This window comes from Kogia breviceps, chromosome 18 (assembly GCF_026419965.1).
Source record: "Kogia breviceps isolate mKogBre1 chromosome 18, mKogBre1 haplotype 1, whole genome shotgun sequence".
NCBI lineage: Eukaryota > Metazoa > Chordata > Mammalia > Artiodactyla > Physeteridae > Kogia > Kogia breviceps.
In genome coordinates, this window is record NC_081327.1 from 48,637,757 (window position 1) to 48,664,100 (window position 26,344).

At 48.3% G+C, this 26,344-nt stretch overlaps 1 protein-coding gene across 1 annotated transcript in view; it reads left to right on the forward strand.

Annotated features, from left to right (window-relative positions):
- Window positions 1-26,344, forward strand: part of VAT1L (vesicle amine transport 1 like) — a 139,999-nt gene that overhangs the window by 45,776 nt on the left and 67,879 nt on the right. Inside the window, exon 4 of the mRNA XM_059045097.2 lies at window positions 21,147-21,289. Within this exon, the coding sequence (XP_058901080.1) occupies window positions 21,147-21,289 (143 nt within the window). The remainder of the gene's footprint in view (window positions 1-21,146; window positions 21,290-26,344) is intronic.

Here is a 26,344-nt window from a genome sequence, read left to right on the forward strand (position 1 = left end):
TGGGATGTGGTGTCAAAATAAGAGTCCCAAGTAATTCAAGGACAAGTCTGGACTCCCCTTTTTTGGAAAGCAGTAGTGGTACCCAAGACTATCCGTCAGGGGACGCTATCGAGGGCTTTCAAAATCAGGCTGGTCACTCTTTTCCAAGGGGAGACTTTGAAAGCTCTTCCTGGGGCTGAATAAAGCTGAGGGTCTGTTGACACAGAGCAAGATACACAGACGGCCACTCTGTGGAGACAAAGATGCGTAAGGCGGTTCTTGCCTCGGAAGAGCCCTCGCTCTCTGGAGGAGACAGATGAGTGACTGCACGCGAGAACTAGAGTTTGGAGTCTGCACTAATAAAAGCAATGGAAGCATTTGAGAGAAAGAGGGATTAATTCTTTATGGGGGAGGGGTGATACGTCAGCAGACTTCTCACGGACAAACGGGAGTTTTCCAGGTTGCCAGGAAACACGGCACAACAGCCCACAGGAAGCATGGAGTTGCAAGTACTGGGTAGGTAATGACAGGTGAGGAAGGAAGACAGGGCTCCATCACGTGGTCCCGGATCCGCCTGGGTGTGATGTCGGCTTCACGAGACTCTTCCCCTTTCCGTACTCTCGGCACAACCATTTGAATTTTATTTGTAACTCTTCGAATAGATAAAACTGATGGATGAATGAGGTCTAAGATAATACCTAGTAGCAATTTTTTAAAAATTTAATTGTAAAATTCCAATTTTTCAAATTTTGTGAAATATATATATATATATATATATGGATTTAAGCATGGGGATGTATGTGTTGCTTAATTTTTTTAAAAACATGGTGCCAAGTACCTTGCTCTCCTTATTTTACGTGTGCTTACAACAACCGCATGTAGTGTATACCATTATCATCAAGCCATTTTGAGATTCAGGACACGGAGGCTTGTGGAAGTGAACCTCATAATCCAAAGCCACGTGGCTGGCAAAGATGGGGACAGAATTCACGCCCAGACCCAGGCCCAGGGTCCTTCTCAAAGCCCGTGTTTGAAACCACGAAGGCAGGTCAGGGAACACGAAGGAGACGCCGGGGCCCATCTGCTCAGGCTTTCTGCCTGCTCAGCTAGATGCGGAACATGAACGCGACCTTGCTACAAGCTGTCTTTTGCAACGGTGTATGGGGTCACACTGGCCTCTGAGAAGCCAGGCGGGCAGTGGGAGGGCAGTAGTGAAGCTTGTGGGGCGGCGGCGGGCACAGGATGTGGTGGTGCTATGCACCAAGCCAGCTTAGACGGGTGGGTACGCTCCTCCCCCGCTTCTCCGGAGCAGTAACAGAAGGTCAATCCCAGTAGGGTGGCCAGATTTAGCAAAATACAGATTTTTATCTGGCAATCCTTCCTTCCCAGGGGGCCCCCCGAGCCCTCCCACAAAAAGTTCTAAACCTTTCAGGGAACTAATTACACTAGTGAGGCTGAACTCCTGGATTTGAGATGATTAAGAGATGCATCTAGGCAGGAAGGCATTAAGGAGGGCACATATTTTAAGCCCCAAGAGAAGTGACTGAAAGGATCCCTGTCCTCTAGAGCTCAGCCCCGTGATGAGAAAGCGGCCACGTGCTCAGTGCCGAGACTGGGACTCCCCTTCCCAGGGCCAAGCAGAGGGCAACTTTCCTGCCACTGAGCCCCCGCCCCATGCTGCTCAGGGCTCTTCCCCAGCCCCGCAGCTCCAGGACAAGGGAGGAGACAGGAGAGGAGACTTCCTCTGCCAGAAAGTACATGAGGCAGGTGGGGGACCCTATTCCTTCACCCAACAGACCTTTATTGAGCATGTACTATGTGCCAGGCACCATGCTAGATGTCTAGAATACAGTGGCAAATGAGGGAGATAGGCACATAGCCAAAGAGCAAACAAATATATGCACATATAGCCATATTATATATATAGACACAGAGACATAGATATACATAGATATGCATATGCATATCTATTACACGATATATACGTGGAAAGGATCAAGACGCTATCATGGAGAATTAACAGGGAGGAAGGCGCACTGCAGATTTGAATCACCAAAGGTGACCTCACCGAGTGGGTACCAGTTAAGCAGAACCGAGGTGGTAATCACGTAAAAAGCAAGAAAGAAGTCCATGGCAGGCTTTGGGAAGCAGCGAACACCACACCCGAGGCAGGAATTGCTGATGGTATTAACTCATTGGAAGAGGATTATTCTTGTCTAAGCAGAGTTGCCTCGCTGAGATCTACCCTGTTACCCGCTAGGCTTTGTGGCAGACGCCCCCGCTGCCCAGCCACCCCCACCCCCTCCATCCCTGAGGTCAGTGCAGGGTCCCAGGTCCTGCCAGCAGATTCCTGCAGCTCTCTGCCTGAGGTCCTCTTCTCTGGTTGGCAACTGCGCCCTTGCCTGGGGCAAGGTGGACGTGTCTGGGAGTTAACGCCCCCAGAGGCATCCTCAACAGGTGAGCGACGGGACTTGGGGGGTAAACAGCTGAGCTTCCTCCCCCGAGGTGGCGGAATCGTCAGGGGTGTCCTACACGGTTCCTCAGAAGGTCCCACTAGCGGTGCACTCCAGCTGTTCACTGCCGTGAGCCGTTCGATAGGCTCATAGGCTTTCCTTCCTCTCCTGACTTAACTACCATACGCCTTCATCTGACTTCCTGGGATCAACTTCCCGATAAACCACATGCACACAAATCTTTATCCGAGGGCGTGCTTTGGGGGAAGCCCAGACCTTCTGAACAAGTTACTCATGACCAGCCAAAGAAGAACTCAAGCACCCCTCCCCATCATTTCCGGCCCACCCACCTTCTTCATCTCCAGCCGCGCCCATCTGTCCATCTTCCCCTTGCAACCACGCACCTTTCAACCCCACAGCCTTTGCTAGCTCCTTTTATTTCTCCTCCTGGAAAATTCCTATTTATCATTTAAATGTCACTTCCCTTTGGAAGCCTTTCTTGCCCTTTCATCTCTACACCCTCAACATTGTGACTATTTCCTAACCATTCAAAATGATGTTAAAGAATGTTTCACAATTGTATTACTGATAATGCCTTCGCCAGACTGCATCCATCCATCCACCCATCACTCACCTCCATAGGCCAGGCACTAGCAGGCTACAATTGTCCTCGGGTCTTCCTGTCTACATCTTGAGGTCAGAGTGGGTCTTAGGCATCTCTCTGCTTCTAGCACATAGCACAGGGTCCATGTGGAGTGGGTGCTTGACAATTGTTTCATCGAATTAAATTGATGAACTTCACCTGTTCCAGGCAGACAGCATCTGTGCAATGACAATGAGGTTCTTAATTACACAGAGAAGGATACATTTATTAAGTATGTGGAATTAACAAATGAGTATGTTATCAAATTTGAACCACACGTAGACACCATTTCATTACTTAAGATAGCTTGTAAGCTATTAAGTCAGGAACCACGTTTGATCTCCCAATGCCAAAATGTATTCTTCAAAACAAAAAGGACCGTCGGCAGGCTCTCCTTTATCAGTCTGTGGACCACAAAGTCTAGAATTCCTGCTTTGCCTCCCACATCTTCTCTTTAGAACTATACTAAGCTGCCTGACCTTATAATTTATACTGGTAGGGTTGCCATATAAAATACAGGATGTAACCCTACCTACTGGCAAAGTCTTCTAAAGAAACAACCAAGGAGATAGTCAAACAGGCGGCCGGCCCGTGTCCAGACATTGAGCATCTACAGTCTACCTAACAATGTGCTAGACACAAAAGACTCAGTAGCAGATAAAACAGATTTAGACCCTGCCGCCTGAAACATACAGTCAAAGTTCTACGCTCAAAGATGTTCGCTGAAATATGGCATAATAATAATAGTACAGCATTACAATTTCCTCTAAGATAGGGATTGGGTAAAAGGAATTATAGTATATGACACAATAGAACATTCCCCAACCATTCGAAATAATGATGTTAAAGAATGCTTCACAACCCATGGACGCGCTCACAGTGTAAGCTTAGAAAGAAAAAAATAATAATCAGGGTACACGGTGGTATATTTGGTGTGATTCCAATTCTGTGGACAACCAAATATTGATCTATACATGTCAGAAAACTACTGGAACAAAAGGAGCCAAAGTATGTAAGTGTCCTTATCTCTGAGATATGGCATGACGCTTGACATGTTTATCATTTTCTGTATTTCCCCCATTTCACTCTTTACAAGGGACATGAACACGTGTTGCTTTATAGTCATATATATTTTTTAAAGAGCTTAGTAAAGATCAGAGTAGACGCTTCCACTGCAAGACGTGCGATTGCATTCTCTCATCTGTCGAGAGAGCTTACTAATACGATCAGTTTGTGCTGTGCTTCAGGAAATAATAGCTTCGGTCTTTTCCAGAGCTTTTTGGGAATGAGGAAGTGGTTAGGAAACTCTGGGCCTGGCAGTGGTGTACCTGGATGAGCTCTTTCGTCGACTGCGGCCTATAGATATTTAGTGGCCAGAAGCAGTGGGTGTCGGGGAGGAGGCAGGGAGCCCAAAGCCAAACCTTCCCCTGCTCCTCTGTCCCCCCAGGCTTCTCACGTGTAAACCTGCAGCCCCTGACGGTGCTGCCCTAACGCTGGACCAGTGACACACCTGAGACCTTGGCAATGACCCACCCATGTGTACAGCTGACTTTTGCGACAACTGAGGATGCAAAGCCTGCCTGTCCATCAGAGCGTGGACACGAGAGAGCTCTGAAATTCATCACGGCACGCGATGCGTCTTGCTGTGAGTGAAAGGAGGAGCTTAAATTGAACCTGTTGCCCAAGGAAGATCTCCTATTTACTGGGCCATGCCAGAAATCTGTCTCGTGCACACATGCGAAGAGAGCCTGACCAGGCCCCCTCGAGTCAAGTGGTGAGACCGAGGCAGCAGTGGAGTGGCTGTCACGCCCCTATGGAGCCTGCGAGGCACTGCTGCACTGTGGTCGTGAAGAGCTGTGTCACCCTCCCTATCGTTCAGTGTTAGCTTCATCTTTCTGATCCATTCAAGTGTGCCACTCAAAATCCTGTCTTATGAAAGTAGGCTGCAAACACAGAAGTATCTAGAACCGCTGGTGCCCAGCCGGAGGGGGATGGCCCCACCTTGCCGCATGGAAGAGGGTTTTCACCCTACAGGCCACTGTCCACTGGACCGTAGCTTCATCGGCCAAAAGGAAGGGTTAAACAGATTGAACGTGGTCGGGCTGGAGAAAAGAAGACTCAGGATACGGGAGCAATCTTGGAGCTCTGCACAGAGCAGTAATAAGGAGTGAGACACACGGGTCTGTTGTCTAGTGTGTCACAGCTCCCAGGAGCAAAACTTACAGGGCGGCCACCCAGAGCACAGCACAGATACGCCCTTCAGAGCCATCGTAGCTGCCCCCTCAAAGAACGGGCTAACTTGGGAGGTAATGAACCTCTGTCTCCATTTCATCAATTTTCATCCTGGAAATACGCAGGAGGGCGCTGGATTAGGCTTCCTACACCAGGTAGGAGGATGGAGCGAACGATTCAGGAAGATTGTTAGCTCTTAAAAGTCTCCGCAGCTCCTCAGCTTTGCTGCCTTCTTGCGCCACCACGCGTCGCTGCCTGGTCGGAGACGCTGCAGAAATAGGAGACGAAGGCCTTAACGCCGGTACCAGCTGGCGCCAGACAGGATGCCCAGCCCCTCACAGGGTCACAGCCTTCACTCGTCACACCCACCTGCAGGAGGACGCCACGGCCACATACGCGTGAGAGATGAGGGTTCTGAGCGCTCATGGGACTTGCCCAGTCCCAGGTGGCTAGTGAGCGTGCTTGGGGGTACCCCACGGGTGATCTGTGTCCAGAACCTGTCACTTAGAATTCCTAGCACCCAGCACAGCATGTGGCACGAAGTAAATGTGCACAAACCACACCGACTTCTGTGCGTGGCGTTGATCTATGTCCATGGCACATACATTTTCACTGAAGAGAATAAATAAATATGTAACATTTATGGGACAGTGAAGAGGATGCCACGAAAGGAACAGGCTATTATTCCCTTACTGAGATGTGTCAAGGGAGGAAAAAAAATGCGAAGAGCTTTTCATTCATTCACTCATGGCCACATTTTATGAACACTTTCTGCGTGCCCGTTGCTGTGCCGGGGGCCCCGGATAAAGAGGCGATTCCAGGCATGGTGTCGGAGCTGGCGGTGTCGGTGTCTAACCAAGGCAGGTGACCTGATAAACAATATTAAGAGTGAAATAACTGTACACTCGTTGCCTTTACAAAGAAAGTCAGCGATCTTTGAAACGCAGGACAGAGATTTGGGAAGTGAGCTGCTCTTTAAAGAGAGCAGGTCTGAGGATGGAGAGGTAGAAAAGGTCGAGCAGACAGGGCCAAATGTCCCCGGGGGAATTCCTCTCTGGAGATGCCACACTTCTGCTCCCTACAGGACTGAATATGAAGCATCCCATGCCACCCTCCGGCTGTGATGGGCTCTGCACCACAGCCTGGTTCAGAACCTCAGCCGAGGGATCTGAAATCACAGAGGGAGTCCAGATGTCTGGTCCCTGAGAGCCGGCAGGGGAGCAGGGATTTGAGAGTCTGCGTGGTTTGTAGCCAGGGCAGGGGCTTTCCTATGCAGTTGCTGACCATACCCGAAGGGTGCTGAAGCCAAGGCCAGGCTCTTGGTTCTGTCAAGAGGCCCGATTAATGAGGCGCCTTCAACAAACAGGGACACTCAGAAAAAGGCACGAAGCCAGACCTCTGAGCTGTGAGAACCATCATACCAAGCAAGGAGACTTACTGCCCGCCAGGCACCATGACACGCTGGTCTCACAGACCCCCATGGTTGTGGGGCAGACAATGCAGTAGATGGGCAAGGAAGTGAGCTTTTACTGCCTAAGCCCCTACTCTGTGCTTGACCCCATGCGGAGCTCTCTCTCTCTCTATGTCTGTTTAGCACATGTAGGTAGGTATTATCATCCCAACTTCAGAGATCGGGCTGTCAGTTGAGAATAATCGGCCTACGGCCCCGCAGGTGGTGAGTGGTAGATATCCAAGCCTCACAATCCAAGCCTCATGGGTGCCCATACCTTTGCCCTCCTCTCCCAGCCCCCCTGTTCTGTTCCTTTCCTTGACGTGGTATTAGGGTGGCCGCACAGTGACAGGGGTGGGCACTCAGTCTGCCGAGGGCATTTCTACTTTATGCGTGCTGAGTGGGCAAAGTTAAGGATAGCACCCCCCCTCCCCGCTCTCAGAGAATATCCCAATTTAGATGCTAAATTATACGCTCAGCCTACCTAACAAGTTTTTGGTTGAAATAGACGCATTTATCAAAACCACAGCTCCAAAATGTGAGTACAAATTGTAATTTGGCTGGAAACGTGAATCCGGCGTCCCACTGCGCAAAAGTAATCATCCAGGAAAGGTATCCAGATTCACCACATGGAGGGCAGCCAGCCTGGAAGTGGCTCTGACCCACCATGGTTTAGAGCCCTGTGAAGGGGTCTTTGCCATCTGGTAACCTGGACTGGCTCCCTGGCCAGGATTCCAGCCACGTGGTTCCTGGAGCCCAGTTCTCAGGCAGTGCGGGAGGCTCTGGGCTCTGGCTTGTTCTGTGGCCAAGCGTGGTCTCTGTTGGAAAACAGTCCCGATGAAAGACACGGACCGAGTAGGATTCCCACGAGGGCTGGTTAGCAGAGTCACCACGTGCGCTGCACAAAAGCACTCAACCCCTGGGGCAAAAGCGAGGGATGCTGTTTTGTATTCTTTCATGACATGGTCGGTCAGATGTGGCCACTGGAGGGGACAGAGGAAGGCTCAGGAAGACAGAGGGTATTATACTCTCCAGCCCTAGAGGCAGGAGGCGCGCCGCGTAGGGCCACCTGGGAAAGACACCAGGGTGCTCAGGAGGCAGAAGACAGGAGTTTCGGGGTGGGGGGGTACTTAGGCTGTGACCTTTATTGGGGTTTCTGTGGGAAATGCAAGGCAGGGCAGGGTGGACAGCTGAGGATTGGCTATTCTGAATCATTTCAGTGGTGGTTGGGCCGTAGGGACCGTCTCTACATGCCTGATTCCGCGCCCTGGGAGGGATAAGGCAGAGGGGTGTTGCCTCCAGGAGTGAGCGGACCTGATGGAGGAGGGAGGGCTCTGAATCCATCGGTCTGTGGTCAGAGATCTGCCCGTGGCTCTCAGGGGAGCCCTTTGTTATTGAACTGGTGAGCCCAGGGAGGGGCTGTCTCTCCCCAGCCAGAAATGTTCTTAAGGTGTCAAAACATCATATAATAGAGAGAAAACTTAAAATATTTACAATACACATGCCCACACTCCGGTTGCCAAGGCTCGCAGCTGTGCCTGCCGGGAGGTAGGGGAGAGGGGAGTGGTAACCCTGAATTGAACCCTTCCGCCTCGGCCCCCTGCCCCGCAGTTGACAATCGTTAAGTCCCAGAGCACCTGGGGAAAAGCTGCTCGACCTGGAACCAGGAGGCGGAAGTTCATAACACAGCATGCGCGCTCTTGAGGGTAAGAATTGCAGAAGGGCCCTAAAATTTACTGGGCTTCTGCTCTCTGCCTGGCACTGGACTGGGTACTCTAGTCTGTCTGCATGTGAACTTCAACACTGTGGCGTCCTTAGCCCTTTCTCCATTTTATAAATGAGACCACTGAGACGCAGAGAGGTGAAATATCTTTGCAAAGTCACACAGCCCATCTGTGGGGTAGTGAGGTTTCCAATTCAGGTTTGCCCGACTCAAAAGATGCTCAATATCACTGACCCTCAGGGAAATTCAAATCAAAGCCACAATGAGATAGGACCTCACACCTGTTGGATGGTTATTATAAAAAAGACAAAAGATAACGAGTGTTGGCAAGAAGGTGGAGAGGGGCTTCCCTGGTGGCGCAGTGGTTAAGAATCCGCCTGCCAGTGCAAGCGACACAGGTTCGATCCCTGGTCCAGGAAGATCCCACATGCCACGGAGCAGCTAAGCCCGTGCGCCACAGCTACTGAGCCTGCGCTCTAGAGCCTGCAAGCCACAACTACTGAGCCCGTGTGCCACAACTACTGAAGCCCGCACGCCTAGAGCCCGTGCTCCACAACAAGAGTAGCCACCACGATGAGAAGCCCGTGCACCGCAATGAAGAGTAGGCCCCTCTCGCCGCAACTAGAGAAAAGTCCACATGTAGCAACAAAGACCCAACGCAGCCAAAAAGTAAATAAATAAAAATTTTTTTAAAAAAGAAGGTGGGGAAAAGGAAATCCTTCTACACTGTTGGTGGGAATGTAAATTGGTGTAGCCGCTGTGGAAAACAGTATGGAGTTTCCTCAAAAAAATTAAAAATTTCTCTACCATATGATCTAGCAATCGCACTTCTAGGTATACATAAGTGAACTGAAATCAAGATCTTGAGGAGACAGCTGTACCCCTATGTTCACGGCACCGTTACTCACAATAGGCAAGACGTGGAGACAACCTAAATGCCCACTGACGGGTGAATGGCTGAACAGAACGTGGTATACGCAGTGAAAGATTCTGCCTTAAAAAAGAAGAAGGAGGGCTTCCCTGGTGGCGCAGTGGTTGAGAATCCACCTGCCGATGCAGGAGACACGGGTTCGTGCCCTGGTCCGGGAAGATCCCACATGCCGCGGAGCAACTAAGCCCGTGAGCCATGGCCGCCAGGCCTGCGCGTCCGGAGCCTGTGCTCCGCAACGGGAGAGGCCACAACAGTGAGAGGCCCGCATACCGCAAAAAAAAAAAAAAAAAAAAAGAAGAAGGAAATCCTGCCCTCTGCTACAACATGGATGAACTTGGAGGACAGTACACTAAGTAAAATAAGCCAGACACAGAAGAACCAACACTGCCTGCTCCCACTGCTATCGGGAATCTAAACTAGTCAAAGTCAGTAGAAGCAGAGAGTAGGACGGTGGTTACAAGGGGCTGGGGGCAGAGGGTGGAGAATGGGGGAGGTGCTAGTCAACGGGGCAGACTTTACTTACACAGCATGATTAAGTCTTCCAGACCCACTGTACAGCATAGTGCCCAGAGCTAACAATACTTACACACTTATGAAGAGGGAAGATTTATGTCAAGTTTCCTCACCAAAAAGTTTTTTTAAAAGAGAGGGAAGGAAGAAACTTTAGAGGTGATGGTTGAGTTTATGGTGATGTGTTCATGGGCGTATACTTGGCTTAAAACGCATCAAGATGTATCCGTTGAGTATGCACAGCCTTTTTCTGTGTCAGCCACACCTCGATTTTTATAAAAAGTCCATATTCTCCTCTCCCTGTATGTTGAGCTGTCTTGTGTGGGACCCCCAGAGATGCTGTGCTCTGTTCATATGAACAGGCCCTTCCTGTTCATATGAGCGACTCAAGGTATGAGGGACCGAAATGGTGGAAGGAGGGTCAGGGCTCAGTTTCTCTACTCCTGTCTGTCCAAGGCTCTGTTGGGGCCAGGCTGCTTTGGTCTTCTGAAAGAGGGGTCCCCTACAGGCTATTTCCTAAGACCCCGCCCGAGCTTCTCTCCTGCCCGTCTTGGAGCTGCCTCTCCAACAAAAATGCGCTAATGTTGTTTGACCCTCAAGTGTTCCATGAAGTGAAACCAGACTGTCTACCCTCGCGGCCAGAGCAGAGAGCTGTCACCGGCCCGTCACCCCAGGAGGCGCCAGTGCTCACGGGACAGTGTCCTAGGAGAAACTTTGCGAATGTGAAAGTCGCCTCCCTCCTACCCTCTGTCCCAAAGCTGCCTGTCGTGCTCGGTGATGACCTGTCCTTGGGGAACCCAGCTGTGCTGAGACCAAGTGTCTTAGGCACCAAGTGGGGAGCTGGGCTCACGCTGGGCCGTGGGACTCACTCTGGCCAAACCCCTTCATGAACATGTCTCTCTGTCCCCCCAGGGGACCAGATTCTTGGAAGCAGGACTCTGCCAGTAGGTTGCATGGGTGGGAGGGGCAAAAGCAGGGCAGACGCCCACCCCAGCCCAGCTTGGGAGCGCCTGCAAACCGCCTTAGGAGGACCCAGCACCACCATCTGACTGTAATTAGTCTCTGGGGGCTCTCTGAGAAATATATTTCTATGCCCAAACCCGATCCATCCCAACATTCTTTCTCTATTCTTCCCTTAGTTATTACCCACATCCTACCCTTCTCCCCGCTCCGTGTCTATAGTGGAAGGGAAAAACAAGAAAATACTTACTCTTGGTGAGCACGTACATTTGCCGCCCCCTCCCCATCACTGATGTAAAGCTGTAGCTGCCCAAGGAATGTGGGGCAGACCTTGTCCGCATCCAAGCAAGGGATAAAGCAAAGAAGCTGCTGGACCTTCCTTCCAAGCCTCCCCTTCTAGAAAGGGTACATGTGCCCAGTCCCAGCCCTCAGTCGCCCTCTGACACTGTGAGTCCTCTTTGACTACCTTGCTCTTTGCTCATCAAACTTCTGTCATTTCTGCTACTTCATCCAGTCAACACACAGCTACTGAGACCTACGTAGGGGGACCCACTGCTGTGGAAAAAGGCAAATAAGATGTGGTCCTCCCCTTAACGAGCTGACAGGCTAGTGGGAGACACAAAAGAAAGAGATTTTTAAAAAGGAGGAGAGAGAGATGGAGAAGGAGGAAGAGGAGGGAATAGAAGAGAGGAGAGAAGAAGAACCATAGCACGGCATGAAAGATGGTTGAGAAATTATATGTGTGAGTTTCAGGGCAAAGCAGGAGATATTAACTCCTCTGGGGATATCCAGGAAAGCTTCCTGGAAGAGGTGGCCTTGGAAGCCTGCTTATTGAGCACCTGCTCTGAGTCTTCTCTGGTGAATCACATCACATGTGTTACCTCCTCTGACGCACATTTGACCTCTTTGACCTTGTGGAGTAGACGTTATCATCCCTGACTTAGAGAAGAAGAATCTGCCACGTAAGCTGGCTGATTCCAGGACTTAAGTGGTCTGGGATCTGAGAGCTGTAGCTTGCTCTGCAACCTCGGATGGGTCTCATTTCTACTTAATTGTTTTGATGTCAGAACAGAGAACTTGGGCTTAGTGACAGGGAGACTCGGGTTTACATCCCATCAGTTCCCACTGCTAGTACTTAGCTCCTCTGAGCCTCGGTTTCCAATGACCAGCAGGATAACCTTGATCTTTCTGAGCCTGTCTTCATGATGGGAGTATGATGTTGGCAGGATGAAATGAGATATATGTAAGGTGTGTGGCACAGTGCTTGACAAAGAGCAACTGGCCAGTAAGAGATGGTTCCCCTTCCTTCTCTTCTCTTAGTCTCCAGACCCTCTACTGTTCTGTAGCTTGGGGCAGTGGTTAAGACTGTGGACCCTAGAGCCAGGAGATGTTGTTTCAAATCTAGTTTCTGTTGTTGCTGTATGACTTTGGGCGGTTACATGACTTCTCTGTGCCTCAGTTCATTCTTCTGGAAAACAAGGATGAAAGAGTACCCTCTTCATGGAGGTCAGGATGCAGATCGAACGAGCTGGTGTTTGCAGAGCATGGGGAACCCCACGCAGCACACAGGAAGTTCTGTGCAGATGACACTGGATAAATAAATCTACACTCTTCACCACCTAGCCCTACCGCTTCTCACCTGAGAGCCTCTGCAGTGAGCTTGGTGCAGCCTGAGCAGAGGAAAAGTTTAAATGTTCACCTTGCAGACAGCTGATGGGCAGGCCTGCGAGTGGCGGGGAAGCCTGGGTGTTCAGCAGCCTCGCCGCGGCCCTGGGGGCAGGAGGCTGAACGTCTCCGGGCATCCAGAGCTTCAGGTCCCGCTGATAAGGGTGGGGGATTATTTTCTCTTCCTGCATCTCTGACTCACATTAGACTGTGAGTCATACCCTCACCTACGGGATCCCACGTACTAAACCCACAGGCTCTGATGTCAGCCTCGACTCAGAAGGGAGGAAGTGGATTATGGTCAAGGCCATAACTGACCTTTTAGAGCGCTGGCTCTCAGCAGAGGCTGCACATTAGAATTACCCAGGGAGCTTATAAAATATATACTAATAACCAGACCCCACCCGGGTTTGAAATAAAACATGATATTAAGATATTCTGAGCATCCCAGGCGCCTTAGCCTCTGCATCCTGGGGAGTGGAGTGGTGCCATGAAGGATGAGCTACATCAGTGGTTTCTCAGCTTGAGCTGCATCAGGATCTGCTGGAAGAGGCTTGAACTCCGAGTACCAGGCTCCACCCCCAGAGGTTCTGATTCTTCAGGTCCGGGGTGGGGCCTGAGAACCTGCACGTCTAACAAGTCTCCAGAGGAGGTGACGCTGCTGGTGCTGGCAGCTCGTGCGGAGAAGCACTGAGCTGTATAATAGATAAAATCAATCAATGAAGGATATTATCTGCCAAGGCTTCCCCCAAAATGTGTCTACGGCTTTTTTGGATTAAAAAAAAAAAATTCCACATTTACACCTTGAGCAATTGACAAATGCCAGTCCTGATCAATCTTCACTTTTTTCCTCCTTCTCTCTCTCCTCCCTCAGTCACTGTCCCCCGAAGCTTCTCACTGTTGAGAGTCTCAGCACATGCATGTTACACAGGGTGTCATGCGTGGTTCGAGAGTTTTGCAGCGACAAACGAGATAAAGAAAAAGAGGAGCTGACTGATTCTGAGCGTGTACTAGGGGAAAACATAGAATGTTCTTTGCTGCCTTTGATGGCGGGTCACATGGCTCAGCCCACACAGTGGGATGTGAACTTCCCCCTCTTACAACAATTGAGTCAACTGAATTGTTGAGCAGGCAAATGACAGCACTGATCTGGGGAAAAAGAAAAATTTCTAAACCTGTGTCTGAATCCCAGCGTGGGAGTTTGTATTGTCAGAAAAAGCATACGGAGGGCTCAGGTACCCAATGTACTAGATTTTGTGATAACGTTCATTTATCTCTCCTAGTCCAAGGGCCTCTCTGCCTTGATGAAGATGAAAAAGTAAACTGACAGCTCTTTGGAGGAAGACAACCTGACCTCACCATTTCCTCCAGGCATCTTCTCTAGACGTCCCCAAGCGCTCCGTTACATTCCTTGACTGCTAGAATGGTTTGTGGTTTCTAGGAGCTGTTTAAATGTGAAAACAGCTCTTGGGAGAGGTACACCCAATTCTGTTTTATAAGTGATTGCGGAAATGGTCAAGTTCGCAATCGAAAGTTCCATTTGTCACTAAATGTAGGACAATGTGTAAACTCTCATTCTCTCTGGGAGGCTTTTCAAATAGATTTTCTTTAGACCAGCTACGAACCAGCCCATGTGACCTAGAAATCGTGGGACTGGAGCGGCCACGGGGACCATCCAGTTCAAGTTCCCGGTTCATCTAGTCTCTCTCCCCAACGCATCGTCCACGCGCACTTGAGTGCATATGCCCCTTATTTTCCGCATATTTGCAAGACTGCAGCGTACCATTGGGGTCTCATCCCAGTGGTTGGAATTGGCGTTCTCACCCTATTGGTTTAGGTGTATGACTGTACTTTTAACAATATATTTATTTTCTAAATATCTGTTGCCTCTAGGGGAATGCAAGCTCCAAAATGATAGGGACTGTCTATAACTTGTTCACCTTTATCTTTCCAGGACCTCTCACAGTGTCTAATCTATTTGTGGCAGTCATGAAATAGCCCTATAATGATGGAATGAATGACAAGGAAGTGACAGAGAGGCTGAGATGACGAGGATGACTAGGAATCAACCAAGAGGAAAGACAAGGGAAAGGGCTCCAGGCAGTGAAACCTGCATGTGTGCAAATGTCCTGTGGTGAGAGAGGGTGGCATTTAGGAAGGACTAAGCATTTTTCCATATGCTCAGTCCTTCCAAAGCTAGAGTTCTGGTATGTGATGAGAAACAAGGCTGAGGAGGTAGAGAATATCTGTATCCTAGAGGTCCTCTTTTTTTTTTTTTTTTTTTTTTTAAATATTTATTTATTTATTTGGCTGCTCCGGGTCTTAGATGCAGCACGTGGGATCTTAGTTGTGGCATGCATGCAGGATCTAGTTCCCTGACCAGGAATGGAACCCAGGCCCCTGCCTTGGGAACACGGAGTCCCAACCGCTGGACCACAAGGGAAGTCCCATAGAGGCCCTTTTAAACCGTCCTTTCTTTGTCTCCTGTTTACTTGAGTCTCTGATGCTGAATCCTGAATCTCAGTGCCCTGATAGGAGCATCTATCCTAAATTCCCACTTAGTGGGTAACCAGAATTTCGACCAGTCTCAGTCTTAATTCCAGAGCAGTTGTGTTAAAAACTGCCAGTTAATGAATACTGAGTATGTACCAGACAGTGTACTAAGTCTTTTATACAAATGTATCTGCTCCTCTAATTGTTTGTCTACTGTGCCCAGCTTTTCTGGAATAGGATCTTGCTTTGAACTGCCAGTCTGTTGATAAGAGTCAAATTTCAGGGACCCCCCCCCAAACAACTCCCTTCTAACTATTGGCCCTGGATTTCCTACTGTGCTTGGCTTCAGGGGACCCCAACAGCCCTGGAATTAGAACTGAGCTGGTTGATATTTGTTCACCCATCTAAACCTGAGACAGAGCTATCTGGAGTGGATCAGTGAAGCCTTCCATATTGATGTCAAGGACCCATGGTTTTCTCTCAGATTTCCATGTCAGCAACTTGAGTGCTTAGTGGGATGGACAAAAAGAGTAACAGCAGAGTGGCCGTGGAGTCAGGGACAGCTGGTCTGACCCCAGGTTTATCACTTAAAAGGTACATAACCTTGGACAGGTTCCTTTCCCTCTCTGAATCCCCATTTTCAGGTATAAAAGGGAAACAAAAAAAAAATGTATTCCAAAAGTGGTTTAAGGGTGTAAGGAAGCACTTTCGCCCAGTACCTGGCACATGGTGAGAGGCAGGAACCGCAGATGCTGTTACTGCTGCACTGTTAGACGCAGGGAAGGGAGGGAGAGGCTTGCTGCCGAGTTCTTACGTTCTACAGAGGGAAAGGGAAATCAATTAAAAACAAGTACATGCAAATCTCCATTTACTGCTGTTGCTGGGAGACTGGATTCTCTTGTTCATTTTATGTTCTGGGTCTGCAGGTAAACTGCAGAATCCTTTTTATTGAAAATTCACTCCATCTTCCACAAGTATTTACTGAGTCCATGCTATTTGCTAGGCACGTGGGAGAAATGAGGATAAATTAGATTCTGATCTTACATTCACCTTGGGACTTGGAGAACGGAGGGTACAGATTTTCTATAAATGTGAGGGCCAGCACTTTTCTGCTTAAATACAGAATGCTGAGCATTTTTTACTTTAGAAAATCACTGAGGATCTTGCAAGGGCCTCTCATTGCCTGAGTGAATTATTTAAGAGCTAAAAGAGGGGGTAGGGATGCTGTAAATGGATATGAGCCGAACTGTGTTTACTACCCAGCATTTTAATATAATAATACAAATTATGATACAATATTACATATACTACTTGTATATTATGCTAATCATATGTACATGTATATTACACATGCACATATAATAATCATATTATTATACTAATTATGTAGTACAATGGAATATTATATGCTAGGTATTACTTATTATATATGCATATATAATACTAATTGTACATATATACAGATAATGCATATCATAGGTTACTCTAATTATATATACATAATTGTTCGAATTATATGTACAGTTGTCCCTCGGTACCCACAGGGTGGTGGTACCCAAGACCACCCCGTTCCCCCCACAAATACCAAAATCCAAGGATGCTCAAGTCCTTGGTGTAGTATTTACATACAACCTATGCACATCCTCCCGTATACTTTAAATCATCTCAAGATTACTTATAATACCTAATACAATGTAAATTCTACATCAATAGTTGCCAGCATGTGGCAAATTAAAGTTTTGCTTTAGGGAACTTTCTGGAATTTCTTTTTTCCTGAATATTTTCTCTTTTGCGGTACGCGGGCCTCTCACTGCTGTGGCCTCTCCCGCTGCGGAGCACAGGCTCCGGACGCGCAGGCGCAGCAGCCATGGCTCACGGGCCCAGCCGCTCCGCGGCACGTGGATCTTCCCGGACCGGGGCACGAACCCGTGTCCCCTGCATCGGCAGGCGGACTCTCAACTACCGCGCCACCAGGGAAGCCCTCCTGAATATTTTCGAACCGTGGTTGGTTGACGCCACGGACGCAGAATCCATGGATAGGGAGGGCCAACTATAATTATAATATATAATACATTTATGTATTATATATCACATATAATGTTCATATATATTATATAATAATTTAAATATGTAAGTAACCCAGTTACTTAAATCATTTCATTTTACTACCCCATGTATCTTTCTCTTTAAAACGGAAATGGTAAAATTCTGCTTGGGCCAGAGACTAGACATGCTCATTAAACCTATGCTTTATTCCCACTCTGCAAAGCTAAAGAACGTAGAAATCTGCAAAATGACGAGGGGCTTCCCCATTACATCAAGCCCCTCTCGTTTCTCATGCATCTATTCAACAAGTTTTACCAAACACCTGCTCTGTGCCAGGCTCTGCCCTGGGCACTGGGGTCTGGAGCCACATGCGGCACCGTCCCTGACCCCATGGAGCTCACAGATGGGTCAGGGAGCAGCCCCAGCAAGCCGTGGTGGCCGCTGTCCTGGAGGAAGGTCAATGGTGGCACAGGAAGAGGCAGGAGACTCTGCCTGGGAGGCTGGGAAAGATTCCGAGAAGACGATATGCCTCAGGGGGAGTGGCTGTGATCTGCAGAAGACACTGGAAGGCCAGGCCACGACAGGAAGGGGAAGGAAGGTGTGTGGGAAAACCAGCACTGATGCAAAACAGCATGAGATGTTCTGGAGAGGAGGCAGCGGATATGCTTCCACTGCTGATATAACCATAATAATGTGAAGAAAAATAGTCATAGGAGTCCCAGTAGTAATGATAGCAAGTATTTATTAAACATTCTCTATTCCAAGCCCATGGATGCATATGTCATATAATCCCACAGCAATCTTCGTGTTGACATAGTATTGTGTATAATGCATATTAAGACAGGTGATCAGAGGAGCAGATACTTTACTCAAGGTCACTCAGCTGGTGAGCACAGCACATCAAGGTCTACCTACCACACCGTGCCCTAATGACCTTGACCCAGGTCCCTACCCTCCGTAAACCTCAGCTCCTTCCTCGGTAAAATAAGGTTGAAGGCTCATTCTGAGAATGCTGTGGGATGAGGGTCGTGACCAGTGTCAGTGACGGCGCACGTCTGTGTGTAGTTAGGGAGTGGATATTGGAAAAGTGGAGGGCAATCATGTCAGTGAGGTAGACGGGGTCAGATCCCAGAGGGCTGGCCTTGGGCGGTCAAGCAAAGGGCGTGCATTTCATTCTGAAGGCCGTGACAGGCGCTGTGAAGCTCTGAAACACATCACGAAATGCTGCGCTGTGCTTGAGAAAAATCAGCCTGAAGTGCACGTGCAAACAGCCAGGCTGGTTGGAAAGGTGTTGTCATAATCCAGGGGAGGAAGTGACAGTCCCCAGAGATGTTGAGTGGAAACAGCAAAGGCGCTAATCGGATGTGGGGCGGGGGAGGAAGAGGGGTCCAGGATGACCCCCCGATTCAGTGATGCGTGAGTGGTGCAGTTCCATCCACCGAGGCAGCAAACGCAGTGAGAGGAGTGTTACGGGTTGAATTGTGTCCCCCCACGCTCATCCAATTCATAAGCTGAAATCCTAAACCCCAGCACCTCAAAATAGGCCCTTATTTGGAGGCAGAGTCTTCACAGAGGTCAAGTTAAATGAGGTCATGAGGGTGAGTGCTAATCCAGTATAACTGGTGTCCTTACGAGAATGGGAAACGTGGACACAGACTGGCATAGAGGAAAGACCGATGCGAAGAGACCTAGGGAGGAGACCACCACCTACAAGCCGGGGAGGGATGCCTGGATCGGATCCCTGCCTCACAGCCATTAGAAGGAGCCCACCCTGCTGATACCTTGATCTTGGACCTCTAGCCTCCAGAACTGTGAACACAATAAAGTTCTGTTTTTTAAGCTGCCCAGTTTGCGGTACTTTGTTCTGGCAGCCCTAGCAAGCTGACATGAGGGGTAACTCATTTGGAGACAGCCATGCGTTATGTTTTGGATGAGTTGAATTTGATGTGTGGTTTCTGGAGAGCCAGGGGAAGACAGATGCCAAAATGGTATTTCAATACACAAGTCTGGGACTCGGTGGGACTAGAGATAGAGTTAAGGTGTATCAGGCATCTCTGCTGCTCCAGCATCTATAGCACAGTGTGATGAGGTAGCACATAGCAGGAATTTGAAAAGGAGTTGAGTGGATAAATGTCAGGCTTGCTTAAGGACAGAGGAGGGGCCACATGGCTATGAGAACCAGTTCTAAGCTCCCATGCCAGAACTAACAAGGTTAGCCCAAGCCCTGATGAATTTTTGAGGATCGTCATGGTGGTTGCTGATATTTACACTTACTAGGAAGGAGAGTCCCTTTTTTGTTCTTTAAAATCAGGGGATAAAAAATTTAACCAAATACCAAAGCTCTTCTTAGAACAGAGAACTATAGCCTGTCTGGAGTCTCAGGTTCACGCCCGTGTTCTGAAATATTGACCTCCAAGTGAGCGTGTCAGTAATGTGTCTATTTTAGGTAGCAACTTAAAAGTCTGCTTAGCTTTAAATGCCAAAATAAGTAGACAGCATGCATGGCATAATAGAAAATGGCAGTAGCTGGAAGTCAGGAGACCTTGCTTTGAATCTCAGGTCTGCCTCTGAAGAATTGGGTTACCGTAACCTTTCAGAGTCCCCTCTCCCTGGCCTATAAAACAATAAGGAGGGGGTAATTGGATGATCTTCCAACTCTGACATTCTCTGATTCTCTCAATGTTGCCTCTAATAGCAAATGTAGGGAAAAATCACATTTCCACAAACTGACCTTCCAACCTGACTGAGTCCACCAACATGAAGACATGTACGTAAAGTGAGAGGCTGTAACTCACATCACAAACGCCTTTGGTAGAATAATTTCCCTCCTTAATAATTTCTGCCTTCTTAAGATGGCAGATGGAACACTGGAAAGAGACGGTACTTGGTTTTAGGATGCATCTTAATTAGCAGCAAATTGGGTTTTACTGGAAGGTTTCTGAATACACATGATCACAGTATTTTGTCCAATGACTTAAACTTCTAACGATATTGAAAAAGGATATGGGAAGATTAACCACTCCTAACTACGTCTGTCATTTCTCTTGGACCATTCGAGATTTAAACCTCGATAAATGCACTGGCATTTTCTTTATACGCCTGGCATCTCAGCCCTGGTTGTAATAAGCCAATAAGGGGTACAGATGATTAAGATTGATTACCTGTGAAGTGTCGTGTTTTGTGCCAGGTGCTGGACCTGTGTTACCTGTTGCCTCATTTAACACCCCCTGTAGCAGATGCTGTCAGCCACACCACACCTTTTCTGCACTCAACGTGCTGAAGGTTGCTTACTTAGGGCTCCTGACTGGCTGTGGAGCATGTCTGGCCTCTGAGGACAAGTCAGACGTCCCTAAGAGCCACTGCTGCAGAAACAACCCTCAACCGGTATTAGACAGAAATTTGGTAGATAAATACTCCAGCTTCCTCACTACTTGGTTTGGATATCTCCGAGGCGTATTCTACACTTGCTCATGGAGTTCCTCAGAGGGATTGAGCTCCAGTTAGCTGGTGGATACTGACTTGATAAACACACCCTTTATTGGCTGCCTTCTACCCTGGTATTTCCTGCGATCCTATTCCAGATAAAGGACTTACTCTCAAATCCTTGCCTCAGAATCTGCTTCTGGGAAATGCAAACTAAGATATCCTCCAAGATCCTAGGGAGTAGGTAGTATTAGTGCTAATTCATACATGGAGAGCCTGAGGGTCAATGTGTTTAAATAACAGTTGTTATGTCTTGGTACCGGGGTTTTGCTGGCTCACCTTCCTCTGCACCAGTGGTTCTCAACCAAGGGAAATTTCGTCCCCAGGGGACATTCTGAAATGTCTGCAGACATTGTTGGCTGTCACAACTAGGAGCTTGCTGCTGGTACCTAGCAGGCAGAGGCCAGGGATGCTGCTAAACATCTCACAATGCACAGTTCAACCCCCCGCAACAAAGGCTAATCCAGCCAAACAAGGCCCACAGCAGCAAGGCTGAGAAATCCTGCTCTACACCCAGTGAGACTAGCTGTTGGACGGTAGCTCTCCTGTGTGACTTGTCTGTTGTATTTCACTCCCAGGGCCAAGCTGTGGCTCAGCTGTGCTCCACTGTTGCCAATGTGACTGTCTTTGGAACAGCTTCTACTTTCAAGCATGAAGCCATCAAAGACTCCGTGACTCATCTCTTTGACAGAAATGCAGACTACGTGCAGGAAGTGAAAAGGTAAGACGTTTGCTATAAAAGAGCACCAGGATGGTCCTTGCACTTCTCTCTTAAAGAACACGAGCACTCCTTTAGAGGAGGCCAAATAATCATCCTAATTGTAGGGCTTCCCTGGTGGCGCAGTGGTTGAGAACCCGCCTGCCAATGCAGGGGACACGGGTTCGAGCCCTGGTCCGGGAAGATCCCACATGCCGCGGAGCAACTAAGCCCGTGCGCCACAACTACTGAGCCTGCGCTCTAGAGCCCGCGAGCCCCAACTACTGAAGCCCGCGCACCTAGAGCCCGTGCTCCGCAACGAGAAGCCACAGCAATGAGAGGCCCGTGCACCGCAACGAAGAGTAGCCCCCGCTCGCCGCAACTAGAGAAGGCCCGTGTGCAGCAACAAAGGCCCAATGCAGCCAAAAATAAAATAAATAAAATAAAAATAAATTTTAAAAAAATAATCATAATTGGAAACATATATATTACTAGTTCTGTGCTATTTCACACGTATTCACTCATCTAATCCTCTCAACAACCTTATTATTATCCCCATTTTGGAGACAATAAACCCGAGAAACAGAGCCGTTAAGTAAGTTGCAGAGCTAAATTGTGAGAGCTGCTACAACACTGCCGTAACACAGAGAAGTCTACCTCTCATTCATTCATGTAACAGCCCCAGGGAAAGTGGACTCCAACCTGGGATTGACTGAGAGCCACCAAAGGACCAAGGTGGTGACATGATCCGATTTGGGTTTGGAAGAGTCACTGGTGCTTCATGGAGAATGAATGGGAGGGGACACCCGTCTGCTGGCTGTTGTGGTTTCGCCGGGGGAGACGCTGCTTTATAACATGATCCGTATTCCACCCATGATCCTGACGGCCCTGTGCGTGTCAACACAGCAAATCAGATGGAACCCCCAGCTGCCGCCATGCTTTCAGAGATTTGTGTGTCTCACCCCTGCTGATTCCCAGGCTCTGCTCCACTCACAGCTCCTGGGGGGATTCAGCGATGTCCCAGAGCCAATGGTTCTGTATTTTCCCTCTCCAGCGCAAAACTGGAAGGTACAAAGGAATTAAGTTGTCCGGCTAGCATAGCATCATAACAAAGAAAACAGTTTCCTCCAAATCACTGATTAAGATGAAAAATTGAAGGGTTGGAGGATGGGAGATCTGGTTGTTTGAAGTGATAGAGTTAGACCGGATTAGGTGAAACTTGGGAAGTTTTTCGGAAAGGAGAGTCTTCTGACAGCCTGAATTCTCAAATTAAAAAAAAAAATTTGAGTGTCAAGATCTGCATGTCATTTAAGGTTGCCCCAGTATTTCCCATGTGATGTGAAAAGAAAGCTTTAAAGCTAGATATTGGAGATTTACCACCCGTTTCTCAGATGTCCAGAGATTGCAGGTTTTTTTTTTTTTTTTAAGTTAAGTATAGTTGATTTACAATAGTGTGTTAGTTTCAGGTATATAGCAAAGTGATTCAGTTATATATACACATATATATATTTCAGATTATTTTCCATTATAAGTTATTATAAGATATTGAATAGAATTTCCTGTGCTATACAGTAAATCCTTGTTGCTTATCTATTTTATGTATAGTAGTTTGTAAAGACTTCCAGAATATATCTTTGCCTACTTTTATAAACTTCTTTCCTTTAACTTGCATCTTTCAAGCTGTGGTCTGGAAAATGAACTACCACTCTCCCTTCAGCCACCTTTCCTTTCACCCTCTTAAGAGACATTTCTTCAAGCATCCTTTCCTCTGTTCCTGCACTGACCTGCTTAATAAATACTGAGTACCTAGCAGGTACTCTGCTAGGGCAGGAGATCCAGCAGAAACCGCCTTGACAGTCACTGTCTTCATGGAGCCTGGAGTCTCACTGGGAACAAGGGACAAGAGATATTTTTAAAATTCATTGATTTATACTTTTTTTTTTTTTTTTTTTTGCGGTACGCGGGCCTCTCACTGTCGCGGCCCTCTCCCATTGTGGAGCACAGGCTCCAGACTCGCAGGCTCAGCGGCCACGGCTCACGGGCCCAGCCGCTCCGCGGCACGTGGGATCTTCCCGGACCGGGGCACGAACCCGTGTCCCCTGCATCGGCAGGCAGACTCTCAACCACTGCGCCACCAGGGAAGCCTGATTTATACTTTCGCTATGTGTTTTGGTGGAGAAATGCAAGGTCCTAGTGAAATAAACATAGGCAGATGGGGAAATCAGACATGTCATCCATCAACAAGTGAGATTTGGGCCGAGAACTGAGGCCTGAGAATTTGGCCAAAGGAAGAGCATTTCTGACCAAAGAGAATGGCGTGTGCTAAGGCCCGGGGTCAAGAAAGACTTGGTCAATTCAAGAATCTGAAAGGAGACTAGTGCAGCTGGAGGATGTGGTCAGAGGATGTATGAGGTAGTGGGAGAAGAGGATCAGGAAGTGGCAGCTCTTCTGAAGAAGTGACAGGCCATAACCAGGGAGCCTCTGCAGTGCCCATGTCCAAGGTCCTCTCAGTGTCCTTGACCTGCTGCCTTTAGCCCCAGAATCAGTGACTTCTTCTGATGTCAGAAGAGCAGAAGGGAACAGCATCTGAGACCCACCTGCCCACCACCTGCCTGCAAACGTGACCTCCAACAGTTCCTTCCTTCCTTCCATTTTTAAGTAGAGATTCTGGGATTAGCCTAAAAATGACTGGGAAGCTGCAAATATGTTTGTACTCTCTGTCCCACGAATCCTACCCTCAGGATATAATCCGACAGAAAATAAAAGCCACCGGTCCACGTTGCTTGCTGCAGACCCAAGCCCTGCTTCTGCCTCATCGTAGGCGCTCAGGATGTGACGACAGGGTGAATTACAGCATTGTCTGTAAAAGCGAAAATTCAGAACCAGCCCCCACTATCAACAGAAGGGAAACGGTTTGGTAGGTTACACTACACCCACACACTTGAGTATTATGCAGCCCCTTAAAAAATGATAATTATGAAGACTCTGTCAGAAAATGAAAAAAATACCTGTGGTAGCATATTGAGTGAAAAAAAGCAGAATGCCAAATTCCAGCTACACTGTGATCACAGCTTTGTATAAATTCTTGGCGCGTGAGGGCATAAAATGAAAGGGGGACAAAATCCACCCACTGAGATGCAATAGGAGTGGAATGCTGAGTGATTTTTTCTTCCTTTTCTGATCATGGATATTGTTTGTTACACTGTGTTTAGTGTCATCAACTAGAAAAAATAATAACATAAAATTTCTTGGGATGAAAATTCTTTGATCAACCAGTCACTCAGTAAGCTTCTTTTGAATATGTTTGCAGCCTAGAGCCAGGCATTATAAAGGGAACAGGGGAAAAAAATATTTATAATACAGACATAACCTTTACGTCACTTCCCCCTTCTCTGTTCGGGAGGAGAGAGAAGAGGATGCTTGAAACCAAGTGGAAGAGTTAGAAGCCTTGAATTGTGTGCACCTGACTGTCGGGGCTTTAAAAATAAAGGGGGAAGAAAGACCAGAGAGCACACCAAGGTGGACAGCCCCAAGGGTGTGCTTGAAGGGTGGGAGCTATTTCAGTCGGTAGAGAGAGGTCGGGAGCGAGTCCCAGGCGAGGCAAGGGGGCACCAGGCTGTGTCTGTCTCCTCCCACTCTGCTGAGCATTTCAGTGAGGTTATTGTAGGTGCATCGTGCACGATGAAAATTCCTTATCTTATATAAAGAAACTGAGACCTAGTGGAAATTAACAAGAGTCTAGCCACCAGGAGAGAACAGAGAGAAAGCGATCAAGAAAGGATTCCTAGAAGTGGTAGGTACTACATGCATGCGGGAACCGTCAATAGTAAACTTTTACTAAGCAGCCTACTGTGCGCCAGGCACAGTGCTGGGCGCTCTGACGTCGCCTCATCCCTCTGTCATGAGCTTGGAGGTGATGGTTAAAGCTAAGACACAGATGAGTTCTCAGAGAAAAGGGAATTCTGAACGAGAGGAAGAAGTGTGTGGAGAGCCAAGGACCCAACTGGAAATGAAAGTTACAGGAAAGGGGAATTAATTTCTCGACAAAGTTGAAGGGCTGCTTACCCAGTAACGGCTCTATTGCAACTACCACCACTCAAGAGAAATTCTCCACTGATCCGAGTGGATGGGAAGCAGAGAGACCGTATTCCCGATAAAGGAGCAAGGGGTTGGGGACCAAGGAAGGACAGATAGGAAAGTCTCGGATCAGCAATCCCAAAATATCTTGATGCTGAATTTGGCCCAGAGAATCTCTGAGCTGGGGCTATTTCTGTTTGCTGTTTAAGTCTGCAGAGATTTATGACAGAGGGAGTAAGCAGAATAGGAACTGTTGCCTTTAACCCTCTGCCGTTACCCTCTCTGCTTTTATGTGATTACGATTACACGTATGCAGGCAAGGCAGACACTCCCAGAAATTGGGGAGCGGGGGTGAGCTAAGCAATGAGGGTTGGCCTCTGTGCCTCTGATGGGCTACCTGCTCTGCTTGTGATATTCATGACTATTCCATTAAAAGATGCTGCTAAGGTGCTTTTCAGTGCAAGGAGGACCGAGGGAGGACCTGACCCAAGCTTACTTGCGGGGCCTGGAGCAGTTTAAGTAGACCCACTATCCACATCAGTCTGATCCACTGATTGGGCTTATGAGGACTGAACAGGGGACGGAGCGCTTTCCAGTTTTGCAACTCTCACCTGAAGGGACATTGCTGGCCTCTAAAGGAACAATGCCTGCTTAAAGGTTTGACTTCTACAGCAAAGTGTCCTCACCCTCAGGGCCCTGGGAGCGACACCTGCCTCTACCCAGCGTCTCTTCCACAGAATCCATCTCCCCCCCCTCTCTTGGCCCCCAGTTCACCACTGACCTTCTAAAGGATGCAATGACAGCAAAGGGGAGTGAATTTGTGTCTTATTTGACCCCTGTGCATGGCCAAACCCTGTCTTGCCTGATTCAGCTATAGCAATGCCAAGAGAGATGTGGGAGAAGCAGGTGGCCTGGATATGCAGGAGACCTGCAGTGTCTCCTTCCAGCGTAAAGCCCAGTGGAGCAACCCCCAGCTTTGCTCAGCCCCCGCTGGGAGCTAGA